This window comes from Bufo bufo, chromosome 5 (assembly GCF_905171765.1).
Source record: "Bufo bufo chromosome 5, aBufBuf1.1, whole genome shotgun sequence".
Taxonomy (NCBI): Eukaryota; Metazoa; Chordata; class Amphibia; order Anura; family Bufonidae; genus Bufo; species Bufo bufo.
Genome location: NC_053393.1, coordinates 466309340 through 466337170, shown reverse-complemented (window position 1 = coordinate 466337170; position 27831 = coordinate 466309340). Strand labels below are relative to the sequence as shown.

The window sequence follows — 27831 nt, the reverse complement described above, 5'->3', positions numbered from 1 at the left end:
AGGTATCCAATGCAAGTAAAGAGATCAGCATTCAGCAATGTCAATGATTAAAGTTCAAGTTACTAATTAGTTTATAAATGTGCTCCTGTGAGCGGCGTGGCCCTGTATATTCTAACATCCAGGCAAGCGTCCCTGTCACCATGGGAATGCCTGGGGGTTAGAATATACCATCGGATTTGAGTTTTCACGCTCTCACTGAGAGCGTGAAAACTCAGATCCGATGGTATATTCTAACCCCCAGGCAAGCATCCCCGTCACCATGGGAACGCCTGGGGGTTAGAAAATGATCGGATCTTCCGATGATCGGAACCTCCCCAGCCTCTGTGTCGGCCCGGCCCTGCGTGCGCCCTGCTCCAGTCCTGACCCCTCCCCAGCCAAGCCTGAGCCGCGGACCGCTCGCGCCCCGCCCACTACACTAATGTAGTGGGCGGGCGGTCCGCGGCTCGGGCCTGGCTGCTGTTTGTAGTGTGTGTGTGTAAAAAAATAAAATAAAAAATCAACAGAAGGCGGCCCGGACGGGCCCCCAGTGGCGTAGGGCCCCATAGCCACTGCTATGGTTGCTATGGCGATCCTTACGCCACTGGACCCACTGGATCTTCAAGAACCAAGTGGGTCTGGGTAAAAAAAAAAAAATTTAAAAGTGAAAAAATGTCAAAATAAAAAAAAAAAACATTTATCCCTGATTAAAAATATAAAATACACTACACATGTTATATATCACCATGTCCGTAATGACCCAAACTATAAAAGGGTCATGTTACATTTCCCGCACGGTGAACGCCATAAAAAATAAAAACTATGATGAAATAGAAATTTTGCTCACCTTACTTCCAAAAAAAGGTAATAAAATTGATCAAAAAAGTCGTATGTATGCCAAAATAGTACCATTCAAACCGTCGTCTCATCCCGCAAAAAATGAGCTCCTACATGAGACAATGGCCCAAAAAATAAAAAAAAACTATGGCTCTCAGACTATGGAGACACTAAAATGATTTTTTTTGTTTCAAAAAGAAAATTATTGTGTAAAACCTTAATAAATAAAAAAAAGTACACATATTAGGTATTGCCGTGTCCGTAAGAACCTGCTCTATAAAAATATCACATGATCTAACCCCTCAGGTGAACAACGTAAAAATAAAAAATAAAAATGGAGTAAAAAAAGCCATAATTTTGTCACCTTACTTCCAAAAAAAGGTAAGAAAAGTGATCAAAAAAGTCGTATGTACCCCAAAATCATACCATTAAAACAGTCATCTCATCCTGCAAAAAATGAGACCCTAACTAAGACAATCGCCCAAAAAATAAAAAAACTATGGCTCTCAGACTATGGAGACACTAAAATGATTTTTTTTGTTTCAAAAATGATATTATTGTGTAAAACTTAAATAAATTTAAAAAAGTAAACATATTAGGTATCCCTGCGTCCGTAACAACCTGCTCTATAAAAATAGTACATGATCTAATCTGTCAGATGAACGTTGTAAATAATAAAAAATAAAAACCGTGCCAAAACAGGTATTTTTTGGCAAATTTTCCATTTTAATCCATTTTTTCCCGTAACAAAGCAAGGGTTAACAGCCAAACAAAACTCAATATTTATTGCCCTGATTCTTTAGTTTACAGAAACACCCCATATGTGGTCATAAACCTCTGTACGGGCACACAGCAGGGCGCAGAAGGAAAGGAATGCCATATGGATTTTGGAAGGCAGTTTTTGCTGGACTTGTTTTTTGACACCATGTCCCATTTGAAGCCCTCCTGATGCACCCCTAGAGTAGAAACTCCAAAAAGTGACCCCATTTAAGAAACTACACCCCTCAAGGTATTCAAAACAGATTTTACAAACTTTGTTAACCCTTTAAGTGTTCCACAAGAGTCAATGGCAAATGGAGATGAAATTTCAGAATTTTCTATTTTTTGTTACTTTGCTTCATAAAAAGTGTAATAAAGAGCAACCAAAAATCATATGTACCCTAAAATAGTACCAAAAAAACTGCCACCTTATCCCGTAGTTTCCAAAATGGGGTCACGTTTTTGGAGTTTCTACTCTAGGGGTGCATCAGGGGGCTTCAAATGGGACATGGTGTAAATAAACCACATGGCGTTCCTTTCCCTCTACACCCTGACGTGGGGCTGTAGAGTGGTGTACAACCACATATCGGGTGTTTCTGTAAACCGCAGAGTCAGGGCAATAAATATAGAGTTTTGTTTGGCTGTTAACCCTTGCTTTGTTAGTGGAAAAAATTTATTAAAATGGAAATTTTGGCAAAAAATTTAAATTCTGAAATTTCATCTCCATTTGCCATCAACTCTTGGGGAACATCTAAAGGGTTAATAATGTTTGTAAAATAAGTTTTGAATACCTTGAGGGGTCTAGAATGGGGTCACTTTTGGGTGGTTTCTATTATGTAAGTCTCACAAAGTGACTTCAGACCTGAACTGGTCCCTAAAAAGTGGTTTTTTGAAAATTTTCAAGATTTGCATCTAAACTTCTAAGCCTTCTAACGTCCCCAAAAAATAAAATGATCCAAACATAAAGTAGACATATGGGGAATGTAAACTAATAGCTATTTTTGGAGGTATTAATATGTATTATAGAAGTAGAGAAATTGAAACTTGGAAATTTGCTAATTTTTCAAAAATTTGGTAAATTTGGTATTTTTTTTATAAATAAAAATTATTATTTTTTTTTACTCCATTTTACCAGTGTTATGAAGTACAATATGTGACAAAAAAAACCTATCTCAGAATGGCCTGGATAAGTAAAAGCGTTTTAAAGTTATCACCACATAAAGTGACACTGGTCAGATTTGCAAAAAATGGCCAAGCCCTTAAGGTGAAATAGGTTCTTAGGGGTTAAAGGTGGAAAAAGTTCTGAAATGATTTATCTTTGTGTCATTTTTTTACAGCACAGAAACCTGACATTTTAACAGGGGTGTGTAGACTTGTTATATCCACTGTATGTATATATATATATACACAAAAATACAATGCAGCAGCACTCTGCAAACCAAATAAAGTATATAAATGTCATAGTAATAAATGTTCTGATATTAATCCTACGCTTATTTAGTAAATTTGAGATTCTTAGCAAATATATTTTGTACAAAATTATTTGGGCCAGTCTGCCAAATGGTAGGGCTCATAACAGGTAGCTTTTAGTGTTCGGTTCCCGTCTTACAGAGATCGTCTTGACGTTTGGCAGACGGGCCCAAATAATTTTGTACAAAATAATCTTAAATTTACTAAATAAGCGTAGGATTAATATCAGAACATTTATTACTATGACATTTATATACTTTATTTGGTTTGCAGAGTGCTGCTGCATTGTATTTTTGTGTGTATATATATATATATATATACAGTACAGACCAAAAGTTTGAACACACCTTCTCATTCAAAGAGTTTTCTTTATTTTCATGACTATGAAAATTGTAGATTCACACTGAAGGCATCAAAACTATGAATTAACACATGTGGAATTATATACATAACAAACAAGTGTGAAACAACTGAAAATATGTCATATTCTAGGTTCTTCAAAGTAGCCACCTTTTTCTTTGATTACTGCTTTGCACACTCTTGGCATTCTCTTGATGAGCTTCAAGAGGTAGTCCCCTGAAATGGTCTTCCAACAGTCTTGAAGGAGTTCCCAGAGATGCTTAGCACTTGTTGGCCCTTTTGCCTTCACTCTGCGGTCCAGCTCACCCCAAAACATCTCAATTGGGTTCAGGTCCGGTGACTGTGGAGGCCAGGTCATCTGGCGCAGCACCCCATCACTCTCCTTCATGGTCAAATAGCCCTTACTTTCAAAGTTTTCCCAATTTTTCGGCTGACTGACTGACCTTCATTTCTTAAAGTAATGATGGCCACTTGTTTTTCTTTACTTAGCTGCTTTTTTCTTGCCATAATACAAATTCTAACAGTCTATTCAGTAGGACTATCAGCTGTGTATCCACCTGACTTCTCCTCAACGCAACTGATGGTCCCAACCCCATTTATAAGGCAAGAAATCCCACTTATTAAACCTGACAGGGCACACCTGTGAAGTGAAAACCATTTCAGGGGACTACCTCTTGAAGCTCATCAAGAGAATGCCAAGAGTGTGCAAAGCAGTAATCAAAGCAAAAGGTGGCTACTTTGAAGAACCTAGAATATGACATATTTTCAGTTGTTTCACACTTGTTTGTTATGTATATAATTCCACATGTGTTAATTTATAGTTTTGATGCCTTCAGTGTGAATCTACAATTTTCATAGTCATGAAAATAAAGAAAACTCTTTGAATGAGAAGGTGTGTCCAAACTTTTGGTCTGTACTGTATATATGTATGTGTGTGTATATATATATATATATATATATATATATATAATATATATATTCTTCTTTGTTAGGACCCCTGCTGTCTATCCATCTAGTCCATCTTCATCTCATTCAGTGGTGGACTAATATTCTCAGTAGCTTCCATTCTCCCCTCCCCTTAGTATTTACATAGTGATCTCATAGAGAAGTGAGTGAAACGGCCTAGATACCTTTCATTCTTTCATTTGTACTTCTAATTTCATAGACATATGTAGCTACAGTATATCTTTTTATAGACATGGGAGAAGAAAATTGTGGATAAGTTATATACAATATATACAGTATATCCTTGGACTATTTTCTATGCAAAGGAGGAAAGCGTTAAGAAGAACTAATTGCAATGCATCCTGGAACAAGCAAGTGCTTGAATGTCTTATGTGAGCTACTGCCCACGCACAGAAAGCCAAGAAAGTTCTCCAGATAAGTAAAAAGAGTTTTCATTTTATAGGATAAGCCCCTTTAAAAGGACAATAAAACACAATGCAGAAATGTGATTTAATAACTAGTAAGACATTCCTAATTTCCTACATATTGGAAGTTTTACCTTGGAATGTCATTGGCGTCATGAGTATGGTCTTGAAGCTCCCTGTTTCGCGTCTCTGGTAATAGGAAGCAGAGGAGACCTCCGATAATGGGGCCACTGCCATAAATGCCCATTGGTATAGCTGGGTGGTACTTATCCAAAAGACTAATAAGTGGAGAAATTATCCCAGCTACTCGGGCTGTCATAGAGCAAAGTCCCACTCCATTCTGCCTGAAAGCAGACAAAATCTCACCATGAAACATAATAAAATAGTTTAGTTTCTGCAAAATACAATTGAATGTAAATGTGAAAAAAGCATAAGAAATAAAATAAAAATATCAGTGTAAACCATTTGACCAGTTGTGGCACAAAAACATAGTGCAAGTTATAAACGTGTCAGTGAATGACAGCCTTCTCTGTAGGAGTGTGCATGGGAAAAAGCATTCTAGTCATAGATTGAGGGTGGGAAAAGCTGCCCTTCCAACTCATGAGAGAAAGCAGGGATTACTGAATCAATAAAGTATACAGGGACGTACTATTTCGAGCCAAAACTCAGAAGGGGTCCACCCAGGAGGAGGACTAAAAGATTTTATTGTCAGGGCCCCCTCAACACTATTATACAATGATATTATACAGTCATGTGAAAAAATTAGGACACCCTTTGAAAGCATGTGGTTTTTTGTAACATTTTTAATAAATGGTTATTTCATCTCCGTTTCAACAATACAGAGAGATTAAAGTAATCCGACTAAACAAAGAAAACTGAAGAAAAGTCTTTTCAAGATCTTCTGTAAATGTCATTCTACAAAAATGCCTATTCTAACTGAGGAAAAAGATAGGACACCCTTGCCCCTAATAGCGAGTGTTACCTCCTTTGGCTGAAATAACTGCAGTGAGACGGTTCTTGTAGCCATCTACCAGTCTTCGACATCGGTCTGAGGAAATTTTACCCCACTCCTCAATGCAGAACTTTTTCAGCTGTGAGATGTTTGAGGGGTTTCTTGCACGTACAGCCCTTTTCAAGTCACCCCACAGCATCTCAATGGGATTCAAATCTGGACTTTGACTTGGCCATTCCAGGACTCTCCATTTCTTCTTTTTCAGCCAATCTTTGGTTGATTTACTAGTATGTTTTGGGTCATTGTCATGTTGCATGGTCCAGTTCCGCTTCAGCTTTAATTTTCTAACTGATGGTCTCACATGTTCTTCAAGCACCTTCTGATACACAGTAGAATTCATCGTGGATTCTATGATGGTGAGCTGACCAGGTCCTGCTGCAGCAAAGCAGCCCCAAACCATGACACTTCCACCTCCATGCTTCACAGTTGGTATGAGGTTCTTTTCTTGGAATGCTGTGTTTGGTTTACGCCAAACATGTCCTCTGCTGTTGTGTCCAAATAATTCAATTTTGGACTCATCTGTCCAAAGAACATTATTCCAGAAGTCCTGGTCTTTGTCAACTTTATCGCTGGCAAATGTCAGTCTGGCCTCGATGTTTCTCTTGGAAAGCAAAGGTTTCCTCCTTGCACACCTCCCATGCAAGTTAAACTTGTACAGTCTCTTTCTGATTGTAGAGGCATGTACTTCTACATCAACAGTAGCCAGAGCCTGCTGTAGTTCTCGAGATGACACTTTAGGGTTTTTGGATACCTCTTTTAGCATCTTGCGGTCTGCTCTTGGGGTGAACTTGCTGGGGCGACCAGTCCTGGGCATGTTGGCAGTTGTTTTGAAAGCCCTCCACTTGTAGACTATCTTCCGGACAGTGGAATGGCTGATTTCAAAATCTTTTGAGATCTTTTTAAATCCCTTCCCAGACTCATAGGCTGCTACAATCTTTTTTCTGAAGTCCTCTGACAGCTCTTTTGCTCTCACCATGGTGCTCACTCTCACTTCAACAGTCAGGAGCACACCAAACTAAATGTCTGAGGTTTAAATAGGGCAAGCCTCATTCAACATGCAGAGTAACGATCTACTAATTATGTGCACCTGGTGTGATATACCTGTGTGAGATCTGAGCCAATTTAAGAGGGAATACATGTGAGGGTGTCCTATCTTTTTCCTCAGTTAGAATAGGCATTTTTGTAGAATGACATTTACAGAAGATCTTGAAAAGACTTTTCTTCAGTTTTCTTTGTTTAGTTGGATTACTTTAATCTCTCTGTATTGTTGAAACGGAGATGAAATAACCATTTATTAAAAATGTTACAAAAAACCACATGCTTTCAAAGGGTGTCCTAATTTTTTCACATGACTGTATATGGTGATACTGCAGGAAATGGACACTGCCAAGCCTTGTCTGAGAGAACGAACTTGACTAGCCACAGGAGTGGGGATTGTACAGGGGGAGGAGGTTACAAAGAAGTAGCTGGGGGAGGCGGGGCATTAAAAAAAATTGCCGTGGGGCCCAGTCATTTTTAGTTATGCCACTGACATTATACACAATTTCACAAAACTATTAGAGATGAGCGACGTTTTGAAAAATCGATTTGGCAGCTTCCCTGAAGTTTGTTAAGAAATTTGATTAGATCCAAATTAATTTGTCACAAATCACCGTAAATCTGGTATACCTAGCCCAATCCGCCTAATCATATTCTTCCCACTTGGTGGCCCTATCTCAGAGTGAAGGCTTGTAACTTAAACTGCAGGGAGAGTGTATCACTGTGTTCATCATTGTGCAGTGCACCCGGATTCATAGCTAATCCCTTCTGTTAGCTATCGATTTACTGTGCATCAGTATTACAGGTAAATGTTACAGTCAGGTCTAATTTATTGCCGTGGGTTTAACTGTGCAGTGCACTAAAATTCAAGTAGTGGCCCCATGACAGAGTGAGGAGGGTCCAGAAGTGGCAGTAGCAGTGACAGTAGTGGTCCCATAACAGAGTGGGGAGAGTGGTAGCAGTGGCAGTAAGCTGTGTTCACATCACCGTTTATCTGTCAGAAACTGACTTAACGTTATGCTACAGGAACAGAAGGGATTAGCTATGATATATTTAATTCTACTGCACAGTCATGTACAGGGCAGCAATTTACACTTGCCTGTAGTAAGGATGCAACATAATGCTACAGCTAGCAGAAAGGATTAGCTATGAATGTCCGTGCACTGCACAGTGATGCACACGGCAATATGACACCTGCCTTTAATACTGAGGCACACTAACTGTATCACTAAAACAACAAATTAAAGCATAACTGTCATTCTTTTTTTTACTTGGTAATCTATAGGGGCAGTGATACTGACAATTTTTGTAATATGCTTTAATTACTGAAATTGTACTTTTCTATTAGAAAATTATATATTATGTAGTATGAGACTGGCACTCCCTCGCATGGAAATAGAGCAATAGTAATAGTGTTACACAATATTTAATTGGCAAAATATATTAAAATACAACTTTACAATACAATATTAAAATGACAATCGCTGCAGCGGAAACAATATCAATCCCTAAAAATACCTAAAATCTAAAACTACAATAAAAACTCAAAAAATGTCCAAAAAGAAGGGTCAGTCTATTCCTTATAATAGTATTGGCATTTCTTTCTTATATGCAATGTAACATGCAAAATTCATGCAAGGCACCTTTTCAAATATTTGGAATTGTCCGATATAAATATTCAATAAAGTATCCGATCGGACACCAAGTTATTACTCACAGGTGAATGTCGATTATCCTGCAGTCCCAATATTCGATCCTTTTGATCTTTACTCATGGTATTTGTTCATATTCCCGTGGTTCTCAGTGTTTAGCGTCCCACCTGGTTTGTTCATCACTGGTCTCTCTCGATCGTTATCCACAAATCTCGGATCCGGTTATACGATCAAGGTGTAATATCGCGAGAGGTGAACTTATACTTGTACTGACCAGTTTGAATGGCTGAAATTCCGGGTCTTTATCTTTGGAGCGCTCCGATTCCTTTGTATATCTCCGGATATTAATAGACGAACTTCCAGTGGGGGTCTCTTGTTGGGGATGTCTTTGAAAAGCATCAAACGCGTTTCGGGGATCTCCTTTCCCCTTCCTCAGTGGTGACATCCCAACTTACTGTGATTCCTTTTATATCCCTTTTAAGATGAATGTAAGATCAGATCTGGAGTAAGGAATCTGCTCTGGAACACCAAAATCTGGTCTGGAACCAAAAAACGCATATGCGGTTTCCATGCGTTTTTTTTTGGGGGGGTGCGTTTTTTGCGGTATATTGTGCCCCATGGTCTGATTAGTCTAGTCTATAAAGGAAATAGTCCAGAAAGGTTGCTAAATATTACATAAAGATAAAAAAACAAGTATAATGCACAATTGGATTGGACTCAAGGGTTTCTATAGGTGTGGTAAATGTCGTGGGTGTAAAAACACGACATTTCCAAAAAGAACAACTCAGGTCACCTCAACTCAGAACTCGTTTTCGGTAGAAATCAAGCATTTTCTTACATGTGATTCTACCAGTGTAATTTATTTGATACAATGTCCATGCCGAAAACAGTATATAGGCCAGACTAAAAGAGCTCTGAAAACAAGGATTTCAGAACATTTGACAAATATAAAAAACGGATATATGAAACATTCTCTCTCTAGACCTCTTTTTAAGGAGGCCCATAATAAAGACTATAGGGGGCTAACATTCACTGCTCTGGAAAGGATCGATAACAATTGGCGAGGAGGGAAACATGTAAAGACCATGTCCAGAGCAGAATCAAGGAAAATTTATGAATTTGGAAGCCTTATTCTGAAAGGTCTCAATGCAGACCTGGAGATTTTTGATTCCTGTAAGAAACTAACGGTGGGTGTGCCCCTCGTCAGACGAGGGGTCGCATGTCTGGCTGTCTATCAACACTGCGACCCCTCCTCTGTGATGGGCCTACCCACCATTTAACACTTGAACAGATGCACCGTCACTTTATCTATCAGGATACTATATGTTATATTATATTTATTTCACTTGTATGTTTTATACTTATGTAATGTTATCTATGAAATTAATATCCACAGTATAGCACTTAGAATCGATTTCTGTTACAGGATATCCGCACATTGATATATTTTGTTATGAATTGACCATTTGGCAACCTTTCTGGACTATTTCCTTTATAGACTAGACTAATCAGACCATGGGGCACAATATACCACAAAAAACGCATCGTCCCCCCAAAAAAACGCATGGAAACCGCATATGCGTTTTTTGGTTCCAGACCAGATTTTGGTGTTCCAGAGCAGATCCCTTACTCCAGATCTGATCTTACATGCATCTTAAAAGAAATATAAAAGGAATCACAGTAAGTTGGCATGTCACCACTGAGGAAGCGGAAAGGAGATCCCCGAAACGCGTTTGGTGCTTTTCAAAGACATCCCCAACAAGAGACCCCCACTGGAAGTTCGTCTATTAATATCCGGAGATATACAAAGGAATCGGAGCGCTCCAAAGATAAAGACCCGGAATTTCAGCCATTCAAACTGGTCAGTATAAGTTCACCTCTCGCGATATTACACCCTGATCGTATAACCGGATCCGAGATTTGTGGATAACGATCGAGAGAGACCAGTGACGAACGAACCAGGTGGGACGCTAATCATTGAGAACCACGGGAATATGAACAAATACCGTGAGTAAAAATCAAAAGGATCAAAAATTGGGACTGCAGGATAATCGACATACACCTGTGAGTAATAACTTGGTGTCCGATTGGATACTTTATTAAATATTTATATCGGACAATTCCGAATATTTGAAAAGGTGACTTGCATGGATTTTGCATGTTACATTGCATATAAGAAAGAAATGCCAATACTATTATAAGGAATAGACTGACACTTTTGGCTTGCGATATTTTTGCACATTCAGGACGTATGGTCCCTTTCTTTTTGGACTTTTTTTTTGAGTTTTTATTGAAGTTTTAGATTTTAGGTATTTTTAAGGATTGATATTGTTTCCGCTGCAGCGATTGTCATTTTAATATTGCATTGTAACGTTGTATTTTAATATATTTTGCCAATTAAATATTGTGTAACAACACTATTACTATTGCTCTATTTCCATGCGAGGGAGTGCCAGTCTCATACTACATAATATATACTTTTTATTACGCCTTTGTTGATTTGAGGGAATCAATTTGAGACTAGAGCACCCAATCCAGAATTGTAAGGAGAGTGAGCGGTTTGTCTATACTACTTTTTCTATTAGAAAATTAGCTGTAAACATAGAAACATAGAATGTGTCGGCAGATACTTTCTGATATTACTTTTAAACCTTTACCCCTCTAATTTAAAACTATGTCCTCTTGTAGCAGTTTTTCTTCTTTTAAATATTCTCTCCTCTTTTACCTTGTTGATTCTCTTTATGTATTTAAAAGTTTCTATCATATCCCCTCTGTCTCGTCTTTCTTCCAAGCTATACATGTTAAGGTCCTTTAATCTTTCCTGGTAAGTTTTATCCTGCAATCCATGTACTAGTTTAGTAGTACTCTCTCCAAAGTATCAATATCCTTCTGGAGATATGGTCTCCAGTACTGCGCACAATATTCCAAATGAGGTCTCACTAGTGCTCTGTAGAGCGGCATGAGCACCCCTCCATTCTGCTAGCATTTCCTGTTGCTCTATGACCTTGTCTGCCTACCTTTAAGTCTTCTGAAATAATGACCCCTAAATCCCTTTCCTCAGATACTGAGGTTAGGACTGTATCACAGATTTTATATTCTGCTCTTGGGTTTTTACCTCCCAGGTGCATTATCTTGCACTTATCAACATGAGATTTTAGTTGCCAGATTTTTGACCATTGCTCTAGTTTTCCTAAATCCTTTTCCATTTGGTGTATCCCTTCAGGAACATCAACCCTGTTACAAATCTTTGTGTCATCAGCAAAAAGACACACCTTACCATCGAGGTCTTCTGCAATTTTGCTGATAAAGATATTAAACAATATGGGTCCCAGAACAGATTCCTGAGGTACCCCACTGGTAACAAGACCATGGTCTGAATATACTCTATTGACTACAACCCTCTGTTGTCTGTCCCTCAGCCACTGCCTAATCCATTCAATCCATTCCATCCATATGAGAGTCCAAGCACAAAGACTGCAATTTATTGATAAGCCTTTTATGTGAGACAGTATCAAAAGCCTTACTAAAGTCTAGATAAGCGATGTCTACTGTACCTCCACCATCTATTATTTTAGTCACCCAATCAAAAAAATCTATAAGATTAGTTTGACATAATCTCCCTGAAGTAAACCCATGCTGTTTTTCATCTTTCAATTCATGGGATTTTAGATGTTCCACAATCCTCTCCTTAAGTATGGTTTCCATTAATTTCCCCACTATTGATGTCAGGCTTACTGTCCTATAGTTTCCCGATTCCTCTCTACTACCTTTCTTGTGAATGGGCACAACATTTGCTAATTTCCAATCTTTTGGGATGACTTCTGTTACCAGTGATTGGTTAAATAAATCTGTTAATCGTTTTGCTAGTTCATCGCTAAGCTCTTTTAATAGCTTTGGGTGTATCCCATCAGGCCCCTGTGACTTATTTGTATTAATTTTAGACAGCTGACTTAGAACCTCTACCTCTGTAAAGACACATGCATCAAAAGATTCATTAGTCTTCCTTCCTAACTGAGGTCCTTTTCCTTCATTTTCCTTTGTAAAAACTGAACAGAAGTATTCATTGAGGCAGTCAGCTAGTTCTTTATCTTCTTCCATATACCTTCCTTCTTTTGTTTTTAATTTGGTAATTCCTTGTTTTAGTTTCCTTTTTCCGGGAAGTTTCAGGTGCTGCACATCTCGTATCATCTGAAGGCAATCGTCTATGCTATGAAGATACGAGATGTGCAGCACCTGAAACTACGGATACTGGAAGCCTGTGCTAGCATTTCTCCTGCGGTGTTGCTATCAGTGTGTGAAGAGTGGGAGAAGAGGGTTGCATTGACAATCCAACACAATGGGCAGCACATCGAACACATTTTATAAGTGATCAGAAACTTGTAAATAACTCATGAAAGAATAAAGTTACGTTAAAACCAAGCACACCATTGTTTTTCTTGTGAAATTCCCAATAAGTTTGATGTGTCACATGACCCTCTTCCTATTGAAAAAACAAAAGTTGGATTCAAAATGGCCAACTTCAAAATGGCCGCCATGGTCACCACCCATCTTGAAAAGTTTCCCCCCTCACATATACTAATGTGCCACAAACAGGAAGTTAATATCACCAACCATTCCCATTTTATTAAGGTGTATCCATATAAATGGCCCACCCTGTAGACTCAAGTTCATTGATCTTTTTCCCTAAACTGCAAACATTTGTAGACAAGACTCTGAGCTTGTCATTTCTTAACCTATGTGCTACTGGCATCTTCTGGCATTGTTCCAGGGGGCAGTCGGACTGCTGGATTATCACTCTTTTGCCCCCCTTTCCTAGTTTAAATGCTCCTTTGCAAATACTTTGAACTGTTCACTGAGGACATTTGTTCCCTTGAGAGAAAGATGCAAGCCATCTTTCTTGTACAGTTCTTTTCCATTCCAACGAGAGCTAACACGAGACACAAAGCCAAACCCTTGGTTCAGACACCATTCACCAAGCCATACATTTAATTCCTTAATGGTCATCTTCCTGTCATGCTGAAGGTTATGCACAGGCAAAACTGCAGAGAATGAAACAGTCAATGCAACCTCCTGTATGTCATTACCAAGTGTGTGAAAAGCTTCTTTCACCTTTGAAACCTTATTGCAAGCCAGATCTGTCCCAAGATGGACAATAACATCCACTTCCCTTTCCTGCTTTGCTTGCCTAACAATATTAAGAATACGTTGTCTGTCTTTGCTAGCGGTAGCACCAGGGAGACATCTCACAACACCATTTTCCTCAAACTTCACACCTCCTAGAATCGCCCACCAACAGCTGCTTACTATCAGTAAAGTGGCTTATTTTGAGCCTTAGCAACACTCCTCTGTCTTCTCTTTACATAACACAGTGTTGAGCAAGTTTTCACAGTTATGTAAACAGAAGACAGAGGAGCGTTGTTAAGGCTCAAAATGGGCCACTTTAGAGCAATTTTTCTAATAGAAATTTCAGTAATTCAAGTATATTACAAAAATGGTCAGTATCACTGCCCCTACACATAAAAAAATAAAAATAAAAGAATGACAGCTACAATGACAGCGATACATTCTCCCTGCAGTCTCCCCTGCACTCTTCCTCTCTAATATTGTTCTTTCAAACTGTTTTCAGCAACACTGTCCCTAGCACATGAGCAAAGTTGGCGGAGACCGCACGGGATGACGTTTTTACAGGGCTGTGATATCACAGGGCTGGCTACCTGCAGATTGGTTCACTGCACGGTATAATGGGTGATTTCACGTTCCCGTGCGTCTTGCTTTCACTTTGTAACATTTGCAGCCACCATTTTAGGAAAACCTGATTCGTTACCATGAACTGCAAGGAAATTCGGCTTTGTTGCAAATCGATTTTTCTTAAACTTCAGACCAAACTCCACTTTGAATGCTTTGCTTTGCCCAACACTACTATTAATCTTAGGTCTGTTAAATGTATTATTTGCAGCTAGATTGGCCCAGACGTGTAACTACTACCCTAGCCATAGTGGCTGGCTGCTACGGGGCCTGCCCAGATGCTAGCTACACACCAAGAGCTGAAGGACCTGTGGTGATGTCACTGTCATCTGATTAGTGCAGGAGAGTGCAGAGCTCTGCAGTGGAGAGAAGTGGTAGTGAAGGACCTGCAATGATGTCACCACTTTGATCAGTGCAAGAGAAGATGGAGCTCAGAAGTGTTGAGAAGAATTTGTGGTTAAGGACCTGTGATGATGTCATGGGAGCTTTGTGTGGAGGAAAAGAAAGTGGAAAGGCAATAGATTCAATTTGAGCCAGAGAAAAGCTGGGAGTTGTAGTTCTCTCCTCTTATACCTCATCCCTGTAATGTCCTCTGATATAATAATGGACTAGACATAATGGGAGTTGTAGTTCTGTCCTAGTACACCTCCTTTTTGTTATGTCCTCTGATATCACATAATAACATCGTTGAATATGCTCAGAGTTGTAGTCCTCCTTTTTGGGGTTATAAAGTGGCCACCTTAGGTCTAATTGATTATTTACTTTCAGGACCCAGAACGCACGGCAGCAGGGCTCTAGCACATATACCCTACAGTGGCACTGGTAGACAGACTGCTGAGTCTAGTACTGTGCTAGTAAGTGTCAGGACTCAGGAGGACCTGGCGCTGGTATAGAACGTCATCACACTAGCAAGCACTATGACGTTTTCCCCGTCCAGTTTAGGAACGGAAGAGGAGCCTTGTCACGGGGTTCCGAAGGTGCACTCGGTCCCCCATCGCCCGCAGACCTGTTGCTTAGCTTTGGGAATGAGGATCTGTGTTTGACCTCATTCCCAGGGCGGCTTTACTAGCTGGGTGGCTCCCTGCTCCTAAGTCTGCCTTGAGCGCCGAGCTGATCACTCGGTGCTCGACTGGTTGGTCTGTCGGTCATGTGACGCTGGCCACGTCACATGACCCTCACTCCCCACTATAAATACAGGCAGCCTGCTGGCTACAGGTTGCCTGTTGATTTCTAGGTTCCTGGCTATTTGTTGGACTACTGAATATTTACCTGATCCTGTTCCCTGACGATCCTCTGCCTGCTCCTCTTGTACTTCGCTACTCTCCTGGTATTTGACCCCGGCTTCTCCTGACCATTCTTTGCTTAATCCGTTGTACTGCGTAGCTCTCTTGGTTCTGACCCGGTCCGTTCATGTTCCGTATTTTGTCTTGTCTGTCTTCCCTGCACATATCCTAAGTTAGGGACTGCCGTCCAGTTGTCCCCTGTCATCAGGACTCGTGAGGCAAGTAGGCAGGGCCAGGGGTGAGGGTGGAGCGCAGTGGTCACTACCCTTCCCCCTGTGTGTGTGTGGACGTGACCGTTACAAGCCTAGTGGCAGCATTTACACTCACCTAAAGAATTATTAGGAACACCATACTAATACGGTGTTGGACCCCCTTTTGCCTTCAGAACTGCCTTAATTCTACGTGGCATTGATTCAGCAAGGTGCTGATAGCATTTTTTAGAAATGTTGGCCCATATTGATAGGATAGCATCTTGCAGTTGATGGAGATTTGAGGGATGCACATCCAGGGCACGAAGCTCCTGTTCCACCACATCCCAAAGATCCTCTATTGGGTTGAGATCTGGTGACTGTGGGGGCCATTTTAGTACAGTGAACTCATTGTCATGTTTAAGAAACCAATTTGAAATGATTCGAGCTTTGTGACATGGTGCATTATCCTGCTGGAAGTAGCCATCAGAGGATGGATACATGTTCTCATTCTGTTTACGCCAAATTCGGACTCTACCATTTGTATGTCTCAACAGAAATCGACACGCATCGGAACCAGGCAACATTTTTCCAGTCTTCAACAGTCCAATTTTGGTGAGCTCGTGCAAATTGTAGCCTCTTTTTCCTATTTGTAGTGGAGATGAGTGGTACCCGGTGGGGTCTTCTGCTGTTGTAGCCAATCGCCTCAAGGTTGTGCATGTTGTGGCTTCACAAATGCTTTGCTGCATACCTCGGTTGTAACGAGTGGTTATTTCAGTCAACGTTGCTCTTCTATCAGCTTGAATCAGTCGGCCCATTCACCTCTGACCTCTAGCATCCACAAGGCATTTTTGCCCACAGGAATGCAGCATACTGGATGTTTTTCCCTTTTCACACCATTCTTTGTAAACCCTAGAAATGGTTGGGCGTGAAAATCCCAGTAACTGAGCAGATTGTAAAATACTCAGACTGGCCCGTCTGGCACCAACAACCATGCCCCGCTCAAAATTGCTTAAATCACCTTTCTTTTCCACTCTGACATTCAGTTTGGAGTTCAGGAGATTGTCTTCACCAGGACCACATCCCTAAATGCATTGAAGCAACTGCCATGTGATTGGTTGACTAGATAATTGCATTAATGAGAAATAGAACAGGTGTTCCTAATAATTCTTTAGGTGACTGTAGTAGTCCTGTGCATCCTGACTGGAGTGCGGAGTCTGCTCACCAGGAGGCTGAGTCTCTGAGGAGTGAAATTATTTGTAAGTTAGGGAACTTATCACTGTCTCTGTCACTAACTTGTAGATCAGTGAAAGGAGACAAAAGTAGTGGAGTAGGACAGGGAGGTCTCAGAGGGAGGTAGGAGACATAAATAATGCCTAACTCCCAACTAGCCTGACAGTGTTGCTACAGCACCCCAAAACTCAATCAGCACTGCTGATTTAGTTTTGGGACATTGTCACTGTTTGGTGGGACCCATTAAGAGATTCTATTAATAAAGTGGGTTCCAGTTTTTTTCTAGACCCTCCAACATGGCCAGACATGTGGTGGTGATCATATGTACCTGATCTCTGCCACTAGGTTTTGGCTCCATCTCTCCACCACCGACTCTTCTACAGGTCCAGGGTCTCTCTGCATCACCATACATGTTGACATGGGGCACATGACTACTGTGGCCAGTCACTAGGTCACGTGCTGCATGGGAGGAAGGGGTTGCAAGGAAGTTGCTGGGGGGGAGCACATTCAAAAACTTGCTATGGGACACACTTATTTTTAGTTACAGTATGTCGCTGGATAGGCGAAGTTCTTAAATTTTAAAATTGGCCTGGTAAGGAAGCTGGGTAAACACTCTAGTAATGAATTGGTTAAAGAGCATCTGTCAGCAGGTCCAACTCTATTAAACAAGGCATACTGCCGGGTATGGTTGATCCTGCTGATTGAAACAATATATCTCTTAGCATCTCAAAACATCTCAGATTTTACCTTTCCACCCTTAGCTGCTCCCCTTGACTGATAGGGTCGGTATATGTGCAGTTGGCATCTCATCATTAGGGAAAGCTAAGAGATGTACTAAGCATGCATCAATTAAAGATGACCTGGCACATGCAGCATTTCCAGACAGGCAAGACCATAGTGAGGAGGCCTGGTCCTGTCAGTCAGGGTAGTGGCTAAGGTTGGAAAGCAAAGAAGCTAATGTGCTCCGAGGGGCTAGAGCTGATTTCTCATTAATGGGGGACACAGATTTAATAAGAGGCATTGTAGGATCAGATACCGAATGCCTCAGATATGAGGTACAGAAATTGTGACATTGTATTGCTTTTGGGGGGAGAATAGTTCTTTACATACAACCATTTGAAGCATTGTATAGCTCTGTACTTTGTGTGCCAACATAAAGCCGCTGTGCCACATGCATTGGTCCTAAACCTGCCTCTGTAATATGGTGTTGTATAGAAGCTCATGAAGTAATACCGTAGGAATTCCACATGCTGCTATACATGTCCTGTGCACTTAGCCCTGCCATGTGCATGAGGCCTTACTATCATTCTTGCCCTTTATATTTTCTGGTAGAGTAACGATTATATGATTTTTGTAAACCACTCACCTGATGACTGTGGGGAATACCTCTGCTGCATAAATATAGCAAATGGAAAAAGAGGCTGCAATGGCAAATTTTCCAATAACTGCAAGCACAGTGACGACAACAGGTAACGCTTAAAAGAAGAAAAAAAAAGAGATTAAAAATAACCCATTTTGTAATCCCATGATTAATGTTAAAAAATAAAATCAATATAGTATATAACAATGCCTAACACGGCTAGAACCACATCTGTACTTCATATGGATCAAGAGATTCATTGTTCCAATTGCGCTGCTAGATTTATTCAAGCTGGCAACTCCCTGTAGCTTCTAAAAAAGCTGGAAACAGTTGAAAGAACTGAGCATGTGCAACTACCTCAGTGATATACAGTATATATATAATAAACTAACTTATTAACCCTTTCTCTACCAGCTCCGTACACGTACGGTGCTGGAAAGATGGGTAAACAATGTGCTCGCTGCTGTTTCAAACAGCAGAGACCCACATGTAATGACCACGACTGGCAACAATGCCGATCCCAGTCATTAAAGCCTTTAGATGCCGTGATCAAGTGCTAAAAAAAACCTGAAACGTGCGCTTCCAGGCTTCTTATCGGCATCCAATGCATACAAAGAGGATGTCGGTAATTCAATTGAATATGCTGTGTCTCTCTGAAGAGACCCAGGGAATGAAAGCTGCAATTCTTATTTTGGCCAGCAGGGGGCAGGCCAACATAAGAAATTAGCAATTCTCCTCTCATCATGGATCTATAAGAACCATGATGGTTCAGAATAAAAAAAAAAGGAGTTTTGTATCCTCAAACATGAGCTAATAACATAAAAAAATATATAAATTTAAATCACCCCCTTTCCGTAGAATAAAAAAATAAATAACAAAAAATATAAACATCATGGGCATCACCGCGTCTGAAAACGCTCATACTATTAAAATATAAAAATATTTTTCCAATGCGGCGAATGGCAAAAAAGGGTCAAAATGGCAGATTCTCTATTTTTTTTATCACATTTCTGATTTAAAAAAATATAATGTGATCAAAAAATCACACACTCCAAAATGGCATCAATAAAGACTACAGATCGTTCCGCAAAAAATGAGCCCCGACATAGCTCAGTAGATATAACTATAAAAAAAAAGTTGTGGGGGTCAGAATATGATGATGTAAAAAAAATTTTTTCAAAGTTTTGATTTCTTTTTACACAATTTAGACAGAAAAAATAACTATATATATATATATATAAATATATATATATATATATATAATGTGGTATCGTTGTAATTGTACTAACCCAGAAAATGAAGTGCATGGTCAGTTTTGTTGCAAAGGGAACGCAGTAGGAACAAAACCCAATTCCACCTCATTTGGAGTTTTTTTCCCCCTTCCCACTACATTGTATGCCATTAGTGTTGATCGAGCACCAAGGTGCTCAGGTGCTCGAATAGAAAACTTATAGAGCACCCGAGCACAATGGAAGTCAATGGGAGAACCCGAGCATTAAACCAGGCACCCCCTGCTCTGAAGAGGGGAGGGTGTCTGGTTCATAGGAAAAGGTCCGAAATTGATAGAAACACCACCGAAATGGTTCGGGAACAGCATTTGGGGGGGATGTCTGGATGCATCTAGGACTCCCAGGTCGCTAATGGGAACAATGCTGTCCGAGTAGTACACCACTTTTACAGATTGACAATAATACGCACAAAACCGAAGATAAAATCGAATTTAGAGGAAAAATTGTTAGGAAACATTCTTTCCTGTATATTTACATGTATGTAAAGTGCAAGTGCTGCCAAAAATTACAAGGAAGAGGCACTCCTATACAACCTGTATATCACATAAAGGAGGGCCTCATTCAAATTGTGGTACAATTGTTCAGGTAGTGGGACTCTTACACTCATAAAGCCTATGCACTAAGAGAAAGGGCTGCCAAAAATTACAAGGAACTGGCACTCCAATATTACACATAAAGGAGGGCATCATACACACCCTTGAAAAATTGATGGCCTACTGGTGACCCTCAAAAACATTAGGAGTAAGGGCCTGCTGGTAAGGGCCTGGTGCTAATCTGACCATCTAAAACATTAGGGGTGAGAGTCTGCTGCTGAGCGGACCCTCTAAAACATTAGGGGTGAGGCATGCTGCTTATCTGACCATCTAAAACATTAGGGCTGAGGGTTGCCATCTGAGAATTTGAGCTCTTTGGACGTCCCAGCAACTTCAAGGTGAATATCCAGAAGTCAGAAATATTGAATATCACCCTCCATCACCGAGAATCCACCCAACTTAGGGAAGCATTCTCCTTTCAATGGGCTGCACAATCCATTAAGTTCACCTATCTGCAAATCCTTCCCACCTTTTGAGTTGAATCTCCAGAGGTGGTCCTCACTCCAAATCTCATGGTTTGTCAAAATCAATGCTCTTAAGATGGACATTTTACCCAGACTTCTGTATCTATTTCAGACGATCCCTTGTGGGATCCCTCAAGCATTTACTGGCTGCCTCAAGAGACTGACTTCTCAATTCATATGAAAAAGCTCTAGGGTGAGGTTAAGCTATAGTCTGCTGATGCATCCAAAGACCTTCAGCAGAGTGGGCCTTCCCAACTTTCTCACATATTACAGGGCAGCGATTGCGAATTGTGTCCTTGACCTTCTTGTTAATTGCTCTACGCAATTGTGGGTGGAGATAGAACATGGAACGGCGCCACACTTGGCATCAGGTATTTTTTGGCTCCCATCCTCTACACAGGCCCAGTTGCCCCACCCTCAACCTTCACCACTTATGCTTTCTTTGGCGAAGTCCTGGAGCAAGTTTGCATCTGAACTTAATCTAGTCACAACACCAGGCCCTCTTACAGTCTTAACAGACCACCCAGCTCTGCCTCCGGGCCTCAAATCTTTTCTGACCTTTCGATCCCCGAGTGGGAATTTAACTAGGGTTATAGACCTCTACAACAGTAATGGCTTGCGCCCTCTCAATGACTTATCACACAACTTTATTAACTCCCTGGCACCTGGATCGCAGTTATGTGCCCCTCTATCAGACTTAGAAAAACTGTGTGTTGCGGACTCGGCACCTGGACACGCTATCTCATTCATTTACAATTTACTGAACACTGGATAGATTGGGGATGTGGCAGTCAATGCTTCGGCAACAGCTCCTAGGTTCATTATCACTTGGGAGGAAGAAATAGGCACCACTCTTACAGTGGAACAATGGAGTAGATATCTACTATTTACTCATAAATCATCAGTGTCGTGTAGACTGCAGGAACTCAACTACATGATACTGACTCGGTGGTATAGTACATCGGTAAAGCTCCACCAGTTTTATCCTTCTGTACCTGATACCTGCTGGTGTTGTTCGGCGGCGGTCGACGCATTGCTTCACATCTGGTGGGATTGCCCGGGGGTGGCTCCTTTGTGGAGAGATGTATTCACCTTATATAATTCCCTTTACCGGTCTACTGTACCTCCCTCACCTACAGTAGCCTTGTTATCTGTTTTTCCAGGTCAGATCCAACAGATTAAGAGAGGATCACTCAGACTCTTTGTTTTGGCCATGAGGCAAATAGTTCCCCGCAGATGGAGAGCAACTGAGAGTCTTCAGAGAATAACTTGGGTATCTGCACTCGATATCCTTGTTCACATGGAGGAGCTCTGGGCTGAAGATCACGACCTGGTGTCTGCATTTGCACAGGCTTGGGAGCCTTGGCTTCAGTTCCGCAAGTCCTTGCAATTCTCGGATTGGCTGATCAATGGCATTGTTCCTTCACAGGTCACCTAGATGGTCAGTGTCTCTGATAACGTAGACACTCTTACCCACCCTAATCCCTTGTATCTGTCCGGTCTCCTATGTAAGTCTGTGAGTCTGTGTTCTTTTTTGCCTGTCTTATCGTTTCTATATACCTCACCCTTTGCACTTTTTAATAAATGATAGTACCCTACACCTGTATTTCTACCTAGGTTACATTACATTACTGTCTCTATTACATCTGTTCTTGGTATTGCACTGTATTATGTAGCTACGTTTGCCTATGATACTGCATTATGTCAAGCTTTACTGATGGAGACACAATGTTTCTGTGCCTATATCACCTTGTTATTGTATTTCAAAACTGTCTTAATAAAAAGAGATTGAACCACAAAACTATGTAAGAGAGAAAACAAATGTTTGTCAAATCCGTGTTCCACAACAGATATTTCCCACAGATACCTTGTAAATCAACTGATGATTCATGATTATTGACATGGGGAGATGGAATAAGATGATGACGGGCACCTCTATCATATCATATTTAAAATGACAGATTGACTATTTGGTCCAGTAAGGTACCAAAGTCTGGGAGTAACTGCAATCTCCTAACACTTATGATCTTGCAAATGCGTACTATAAATATAATCCTTAGAAATCTATACTAATTAAATTCTATGTAAAATGCTAAATACAGATTTTTCCTTGAAAGCCAAAATATTGTTCACTTTCCAATTTTTTTAAAATGTAAACCTCCTTTTCCAAATTTAGATAACAAGATAATTATATCATGTCTTACTTTTTGGTATGGCAATAATGACCAGACACACAGTTCCTCCCAATAAAAGGCACAGAGATTGACTTAGTTTCCGTCCAATGATCTGTACTATGAACATGGATCCAAGGCGAGCTGGAATTTCTACTGCACCAAATATAAGCTGTGTGAGATATATGTCCAGCCCAAAGCTACCAACGTTTAAACTCAGACCATAATATACCAGACTGTTTACAAACCTGCAATCACATCAAAAGTTTAAAATGAAACTCAACATGTAAAGAAATGGAAATTAAAAAACTAAAGATTTTTTAATATAACGTAGAATGTTGTCACAATAAGTAGTATCAACACCACCTTTTAGAGTTACCTGGTACACTGAGGTTATTTGGATTTAGATTCAGATGGCATACACCCTACAGTATTTCTAATATTTAAGGAATCTACATGACAGGGTCTATTCTACAGGATTGGCATATAGCAAATATGGTGCCAATATTCAAAAAGGAGTCAAAAAGTGAGTTCGGAAACTGTAGGCCTATTATTTTAACATCTATGGGTGGCACACTGAAGGTTTTCTAAGAGATGCTATCCTGTAGTTTCTTAATGAAAATATGTGTTGTGCTGTCCCAGCTATTGGCTTCCCAACTAAATTCCATTTTCATTGTATTCAGTGGTATATCTGTTACCCACTATACTTACTGTGCTCTGCTGCCATCTTGTCGCCATTGTTATATTTGGTTTATGTACATTATCTGAGGCTGTAATTTCCATATTCTTTTCTTTCTGTTACTCCTCTTCTTGAGGTGAAACCTGTCTTATGCATCCCTTTCCTGTTTGCCAGATATGCATCACAGATCCGGAGACAGGATTTTATTTGACATCTATCACATAACTTCTCAAAGTGCATTCAATAAATTACCTAAAAGCACATCCATTGTATCTCACTCACTGGAATTCTACATGCAACTAGTGTCGCTAGGGGAAGAAGTATAGCAAGTTCACTATCTTCCATTGCTTGTACAAGAGATTGCCACTCACACTCATCAGAGGCTTTTATCATGTACATCGGTGGCAAATAAGTGTATAAGGCCATATCAGCATGTATTTATGAAATACTTGTCCTATCAAACTAATCTAATCAGTTTCTATGAGGAGGCAAGTTCTAGACTCGAAAAGGGTGAGTCATTGGATGTAATCTCTTGATTTCTCCAAAGCATTTAATACTGTGCCACATAAAATGTTAGTACAGTACATAAAATGAGAATTCTTGGACTGGGGGGAAATTTGTATGTGTGGGTAACTGGCTCAGTGATAGAAACCAGGGTGGTTATTAATGGTACGTACTCAAATTGGGTCACTGTCACAAGTGAGGTATTTAAGCGAGCAGTAATGGACTCAGTAATCTTCAATATTTTCATTAAAGATCTTGCTGAAGAGTTTCACAGTACAATATTTTTTACAGATAGTAAACTGTGTAAGGTAATGAACAAAAACAAGGACTGTAATGTATATTACTACAGCTGGTTGAAAGCTTGGGCAGAAAAGTTGCAAATGGGTAGGGAGAATACATATCACTAGTACATACCAAATGGTAAAAAACTGGGTAAGACTGGCATGGAATAGTACTTGGGAATTTTAGTTGACAGTAACCTTAACTGTAGTAATCAGTCAGGCAGCTGCTGCCAAGGCTAACAAGATCATGGGGCGCACTATGTTCTTGTACTATGTTCTTGACATGGGTGTAGATGCACATGATAGTTCTACCACTTTACAGAGAAGGACATATCAAAGTTTGAACAGATTCAAGGGCAGGAAACAATTATTTAGTTTAGAAAAAAGATGTCTAAAGGGAGATCTGATAACTATGTATTAACACAGAGGTGCTTTAAAGTTTGTAAGCCTTTTACATTTTCTATATTTATGCATAAAATTGACCTAAAACTATATCAGATTTTCATACACGTCTTAGAGGTAGATAAAGATAAACAAATCAAACGTATCTAAATATTAGAGTTGGTCATTTATTTATTGAGGACAATGATCCCATATTACATGCTTGTGAGCAGTGATGGCCAGTTCACATTGTTCGCAAGCGAACATATGCGGGCTGCCATCTTTTTTCACAAGTCCGGCGAGGCACAGGTAAGCCGGTCTGAAAACAAGTGCGGTCAGCGGGAGCAGGCAGTTCCGAGAACAGCCACCGGGGGCCTTCATCGGGCTGTTCTCGGAACTGCCTGCTCCCGGTGACCGCATTTGTTTTCAGAACGGCTCGTGGCACAGGGACAGGTAAGGGCTTACCTGTGCCTCGCCGGACTTGTGAAAAAAAGATGGCAGCCCGCATATGTTCGCAGGCAAACCATGCGAACTGGCCATCATTGCTTGTGAGTGGCAAAAGTATGTGAACCTTTAGAATTATCATTTAATTTGAAAGTGAAATAAAAGTTAGGTGTTTTCAATTAATGATATGACCATTAGGTGTGAGTGGGTGACATGCTGCCACACCGTGGGTATTGCTGCAGTAATCACATATATATGATACTTAATTAAATTGAAAGCACCCAGCAAAAAAAAATTTTCATTGCGACCACGTGAAAACTGAAAATACATAAATGGACAATTGAGTAGTATAGCAAACAAAAAATTAAAAATAGACATATTAGGTATCGCTGCATCCGTAATGATCTGCGCTAGATTGCTTCCTAAGAAACTGTTAATCACCAAATTAGTTACAATTTGCACTAACACTACCAAGGAAGTTAATTTTATCGAAGCCTGCCAGCTAGACATCTATACTTCACCTGACGTGGCCTCTAAAGCCACTGAAAGGCCGACAGTAGACATATGCACATTACACTTCTGGCCCAGTGGAGACCGCAAACAGAGACAGGAGCCACAGCACTGGAACTGGGATGCTTTGACAAGAACAGTGTCCTTTTTTCTTTGTATATCATGTCCAGCCCCCTGAGAATTTTTGTCTCAGGCAACCCCTTTAAAGTAATTAAACTTTAGAGAGGAAAAACTATAAAATTTTTATCCATGTTTATGCAGTATAGTAACCAAAGTAAAATGATTAACCATTAACAGTATTTGCAGGATCTAATAGGTTTCTATGTGTACAATTCTTCTCCATACCCAAGAAATAAAAAAGCTCTGAATGGAAATACTCAAGTCTGAGACAAGATGTTATTATCTGTACTGTACATTCTCCTGAGTACAAGGGAGACATAATTAGGTGTATTGTCGTAGAACTTACCACACAAAACTCATGACAAGAGTTACTTTTCTTAAATATGGAATCCTGAACAGATCAAGCATAGTTCCAGATTTACTCTGCTTTTCTTCTTGTAACTGGGAGAAATGTCAAAATTAGAATTTTGTAATATAACCCCTGTGGGTCTAGTGCAGGGATGCTCAACCTGCGGCCCTCCAGCTGTTGTAAAACTACAACTCCCACCATGGCTTGCTGTAGACTGATATTGCATGCTGGGAGTTGTAGTTTTGCAACAGCTAGAGGGCCGCAGGTTGGGCATCACTGGTCTAGTGAATGCTGCGACTGTGAATTACAAGCAGGGACTCACAGCAGCAGGCATTAGTGCTGATTCTTTTGATGTGAAGTGGACTACAAATCCCATGAGCACTTTTTCTTCTTCCTTGTAGACAATAGCAGGGGGACCAGTGGAAAAGGCTAAGAAAGGAAGGAAGGTGAACAGCAGCAATCTTTGAGACTGCATCATGGCCAGAAGATAGAGAGATTGGGAGATCCACAGACAGAAGTGACACATTTGTCCAAGGACTTTTGAGCTATCCTCTGCAATAGAATATTCTACCTAGACTGTAGACAGGGAGATTTGCTACCTGTAGCAGTAATTCCTCTGGTATAGTCCGTCTATTAAAATGTGCTGCTTTTTGAAGAAGATTTTTTGCTTCCTCATATTTGCCATTAATTAAAAGCCATCGTGGTGATTCTGGAAGAACCCTGTAGGATTACACATATGAAAACAATAAGTCTATATTTAATGCAGATCTCCAGTTATTGCCTTAAAACTGTAAACTTGTAAAGTATGGTCTCTTGGGAAGAGGCTGATGTGATCAGGACCCCAAAACCACAATTACAGTTACCAGTCAAGCGCAGATACTTTTAACTTTCACAACAGTTTCTCATTTCCAACTATAATCACCCAAAAAATTAATGAAAATAACTTACATATGTATGAAGATCCAAACAACTTTATTGTAAGTATATATAAACATATAAACAATACATACATATATAATAAAACAGGCAGCACAAGGCGGGACACACAGATGAGTAGCAGGACCCAAGGAGAGGCCGGGAGATCGATGCACGAAATGACAGGGAAAAAGAATGCTAGCTGAAAGAGCATATCTCAAAACCTCATAGCAGCAACGCCCCAAACTCTTTCAGCTAGCATTCTTTTTCCCTGTCATTTCGTGCATCGATCTCCCGGCCTCTCCTTGGGTCCTGCTACTCATCTGTGTGTCCCGCCTTGTGCTGCCTGTTTTATTATATATGTATGTATTGTTTATATGTTTATATATACTTACAATAAAGTTGTTTGGATCTTCATACATATGTAAGTTATTTTCATTAATTTTTTTGGTGATTATTATGACTCCTTGGGGGTCCGATGTTTTTGATATTAAAAAAACGTGAAAGCGTACAGCGGCTCACCCCCGTTCCGTACGGATAGGTGCTCACCCTCTGGTCCTACCCTCAGGACCCACAAAAGGTAATGGCAATATAGAAAAGTGAGGGGGCACTCCAAGAGGGATGTCTAGATGATATAGATATTTATTAATATATTAAAAACATACCCTTAAAACCATTAAAACATACATAAAACACATATGCAAAACGTCACTGGTAGGGTCCCAGCATCAATCTACATAGAATTGACAACACTTACAGTCTGATTGCAATGGTAAAGACAGAATGAATGTCCCAATCATATGTTGCAACAGTGTGCAATTTCACTGTAACCAATGACGTTGAAGCTA

The 27831-nt window shown here is 40.2% G+C and overlaps 1 protein-coding gene across 2 annotated transcripts in view; it reads right to left on the bottom strand.

Annotated features, from left to right (window-relative positions):
• The window catches only part of LOC121002339 (solute carrier family 22 member 13-like), a 52191-nt gene that overhangs the window by 9395 nt on the left and 14965 nt on the right, over positions 1–27831 (bottom strand). For both annotated transcript variants that reach the window (XM_040433778.1, XM_040433779.1), the window contains exons 5-9: positions 26668–26788; positions 26066–26160; positions 22834–23048; positions 18290–18398; positions 4907–5116 (exon numbers count right to left, since the gene is read on the bottom strand). In XM_040433778.1, coding sequence (XP_040289712.1) covers positions 4907–5116; positions 18290–18398; positions 22834–23048; positions 26066–26160; positions 26668–26788 — 750 coding nt within the window. The remainder of the gene's footprint in view (positions 1–4906; positions 5117–18289; positions 18399–22833; positions 23049–26065; positions 26161–26667; positions 26789–27831) is intronic.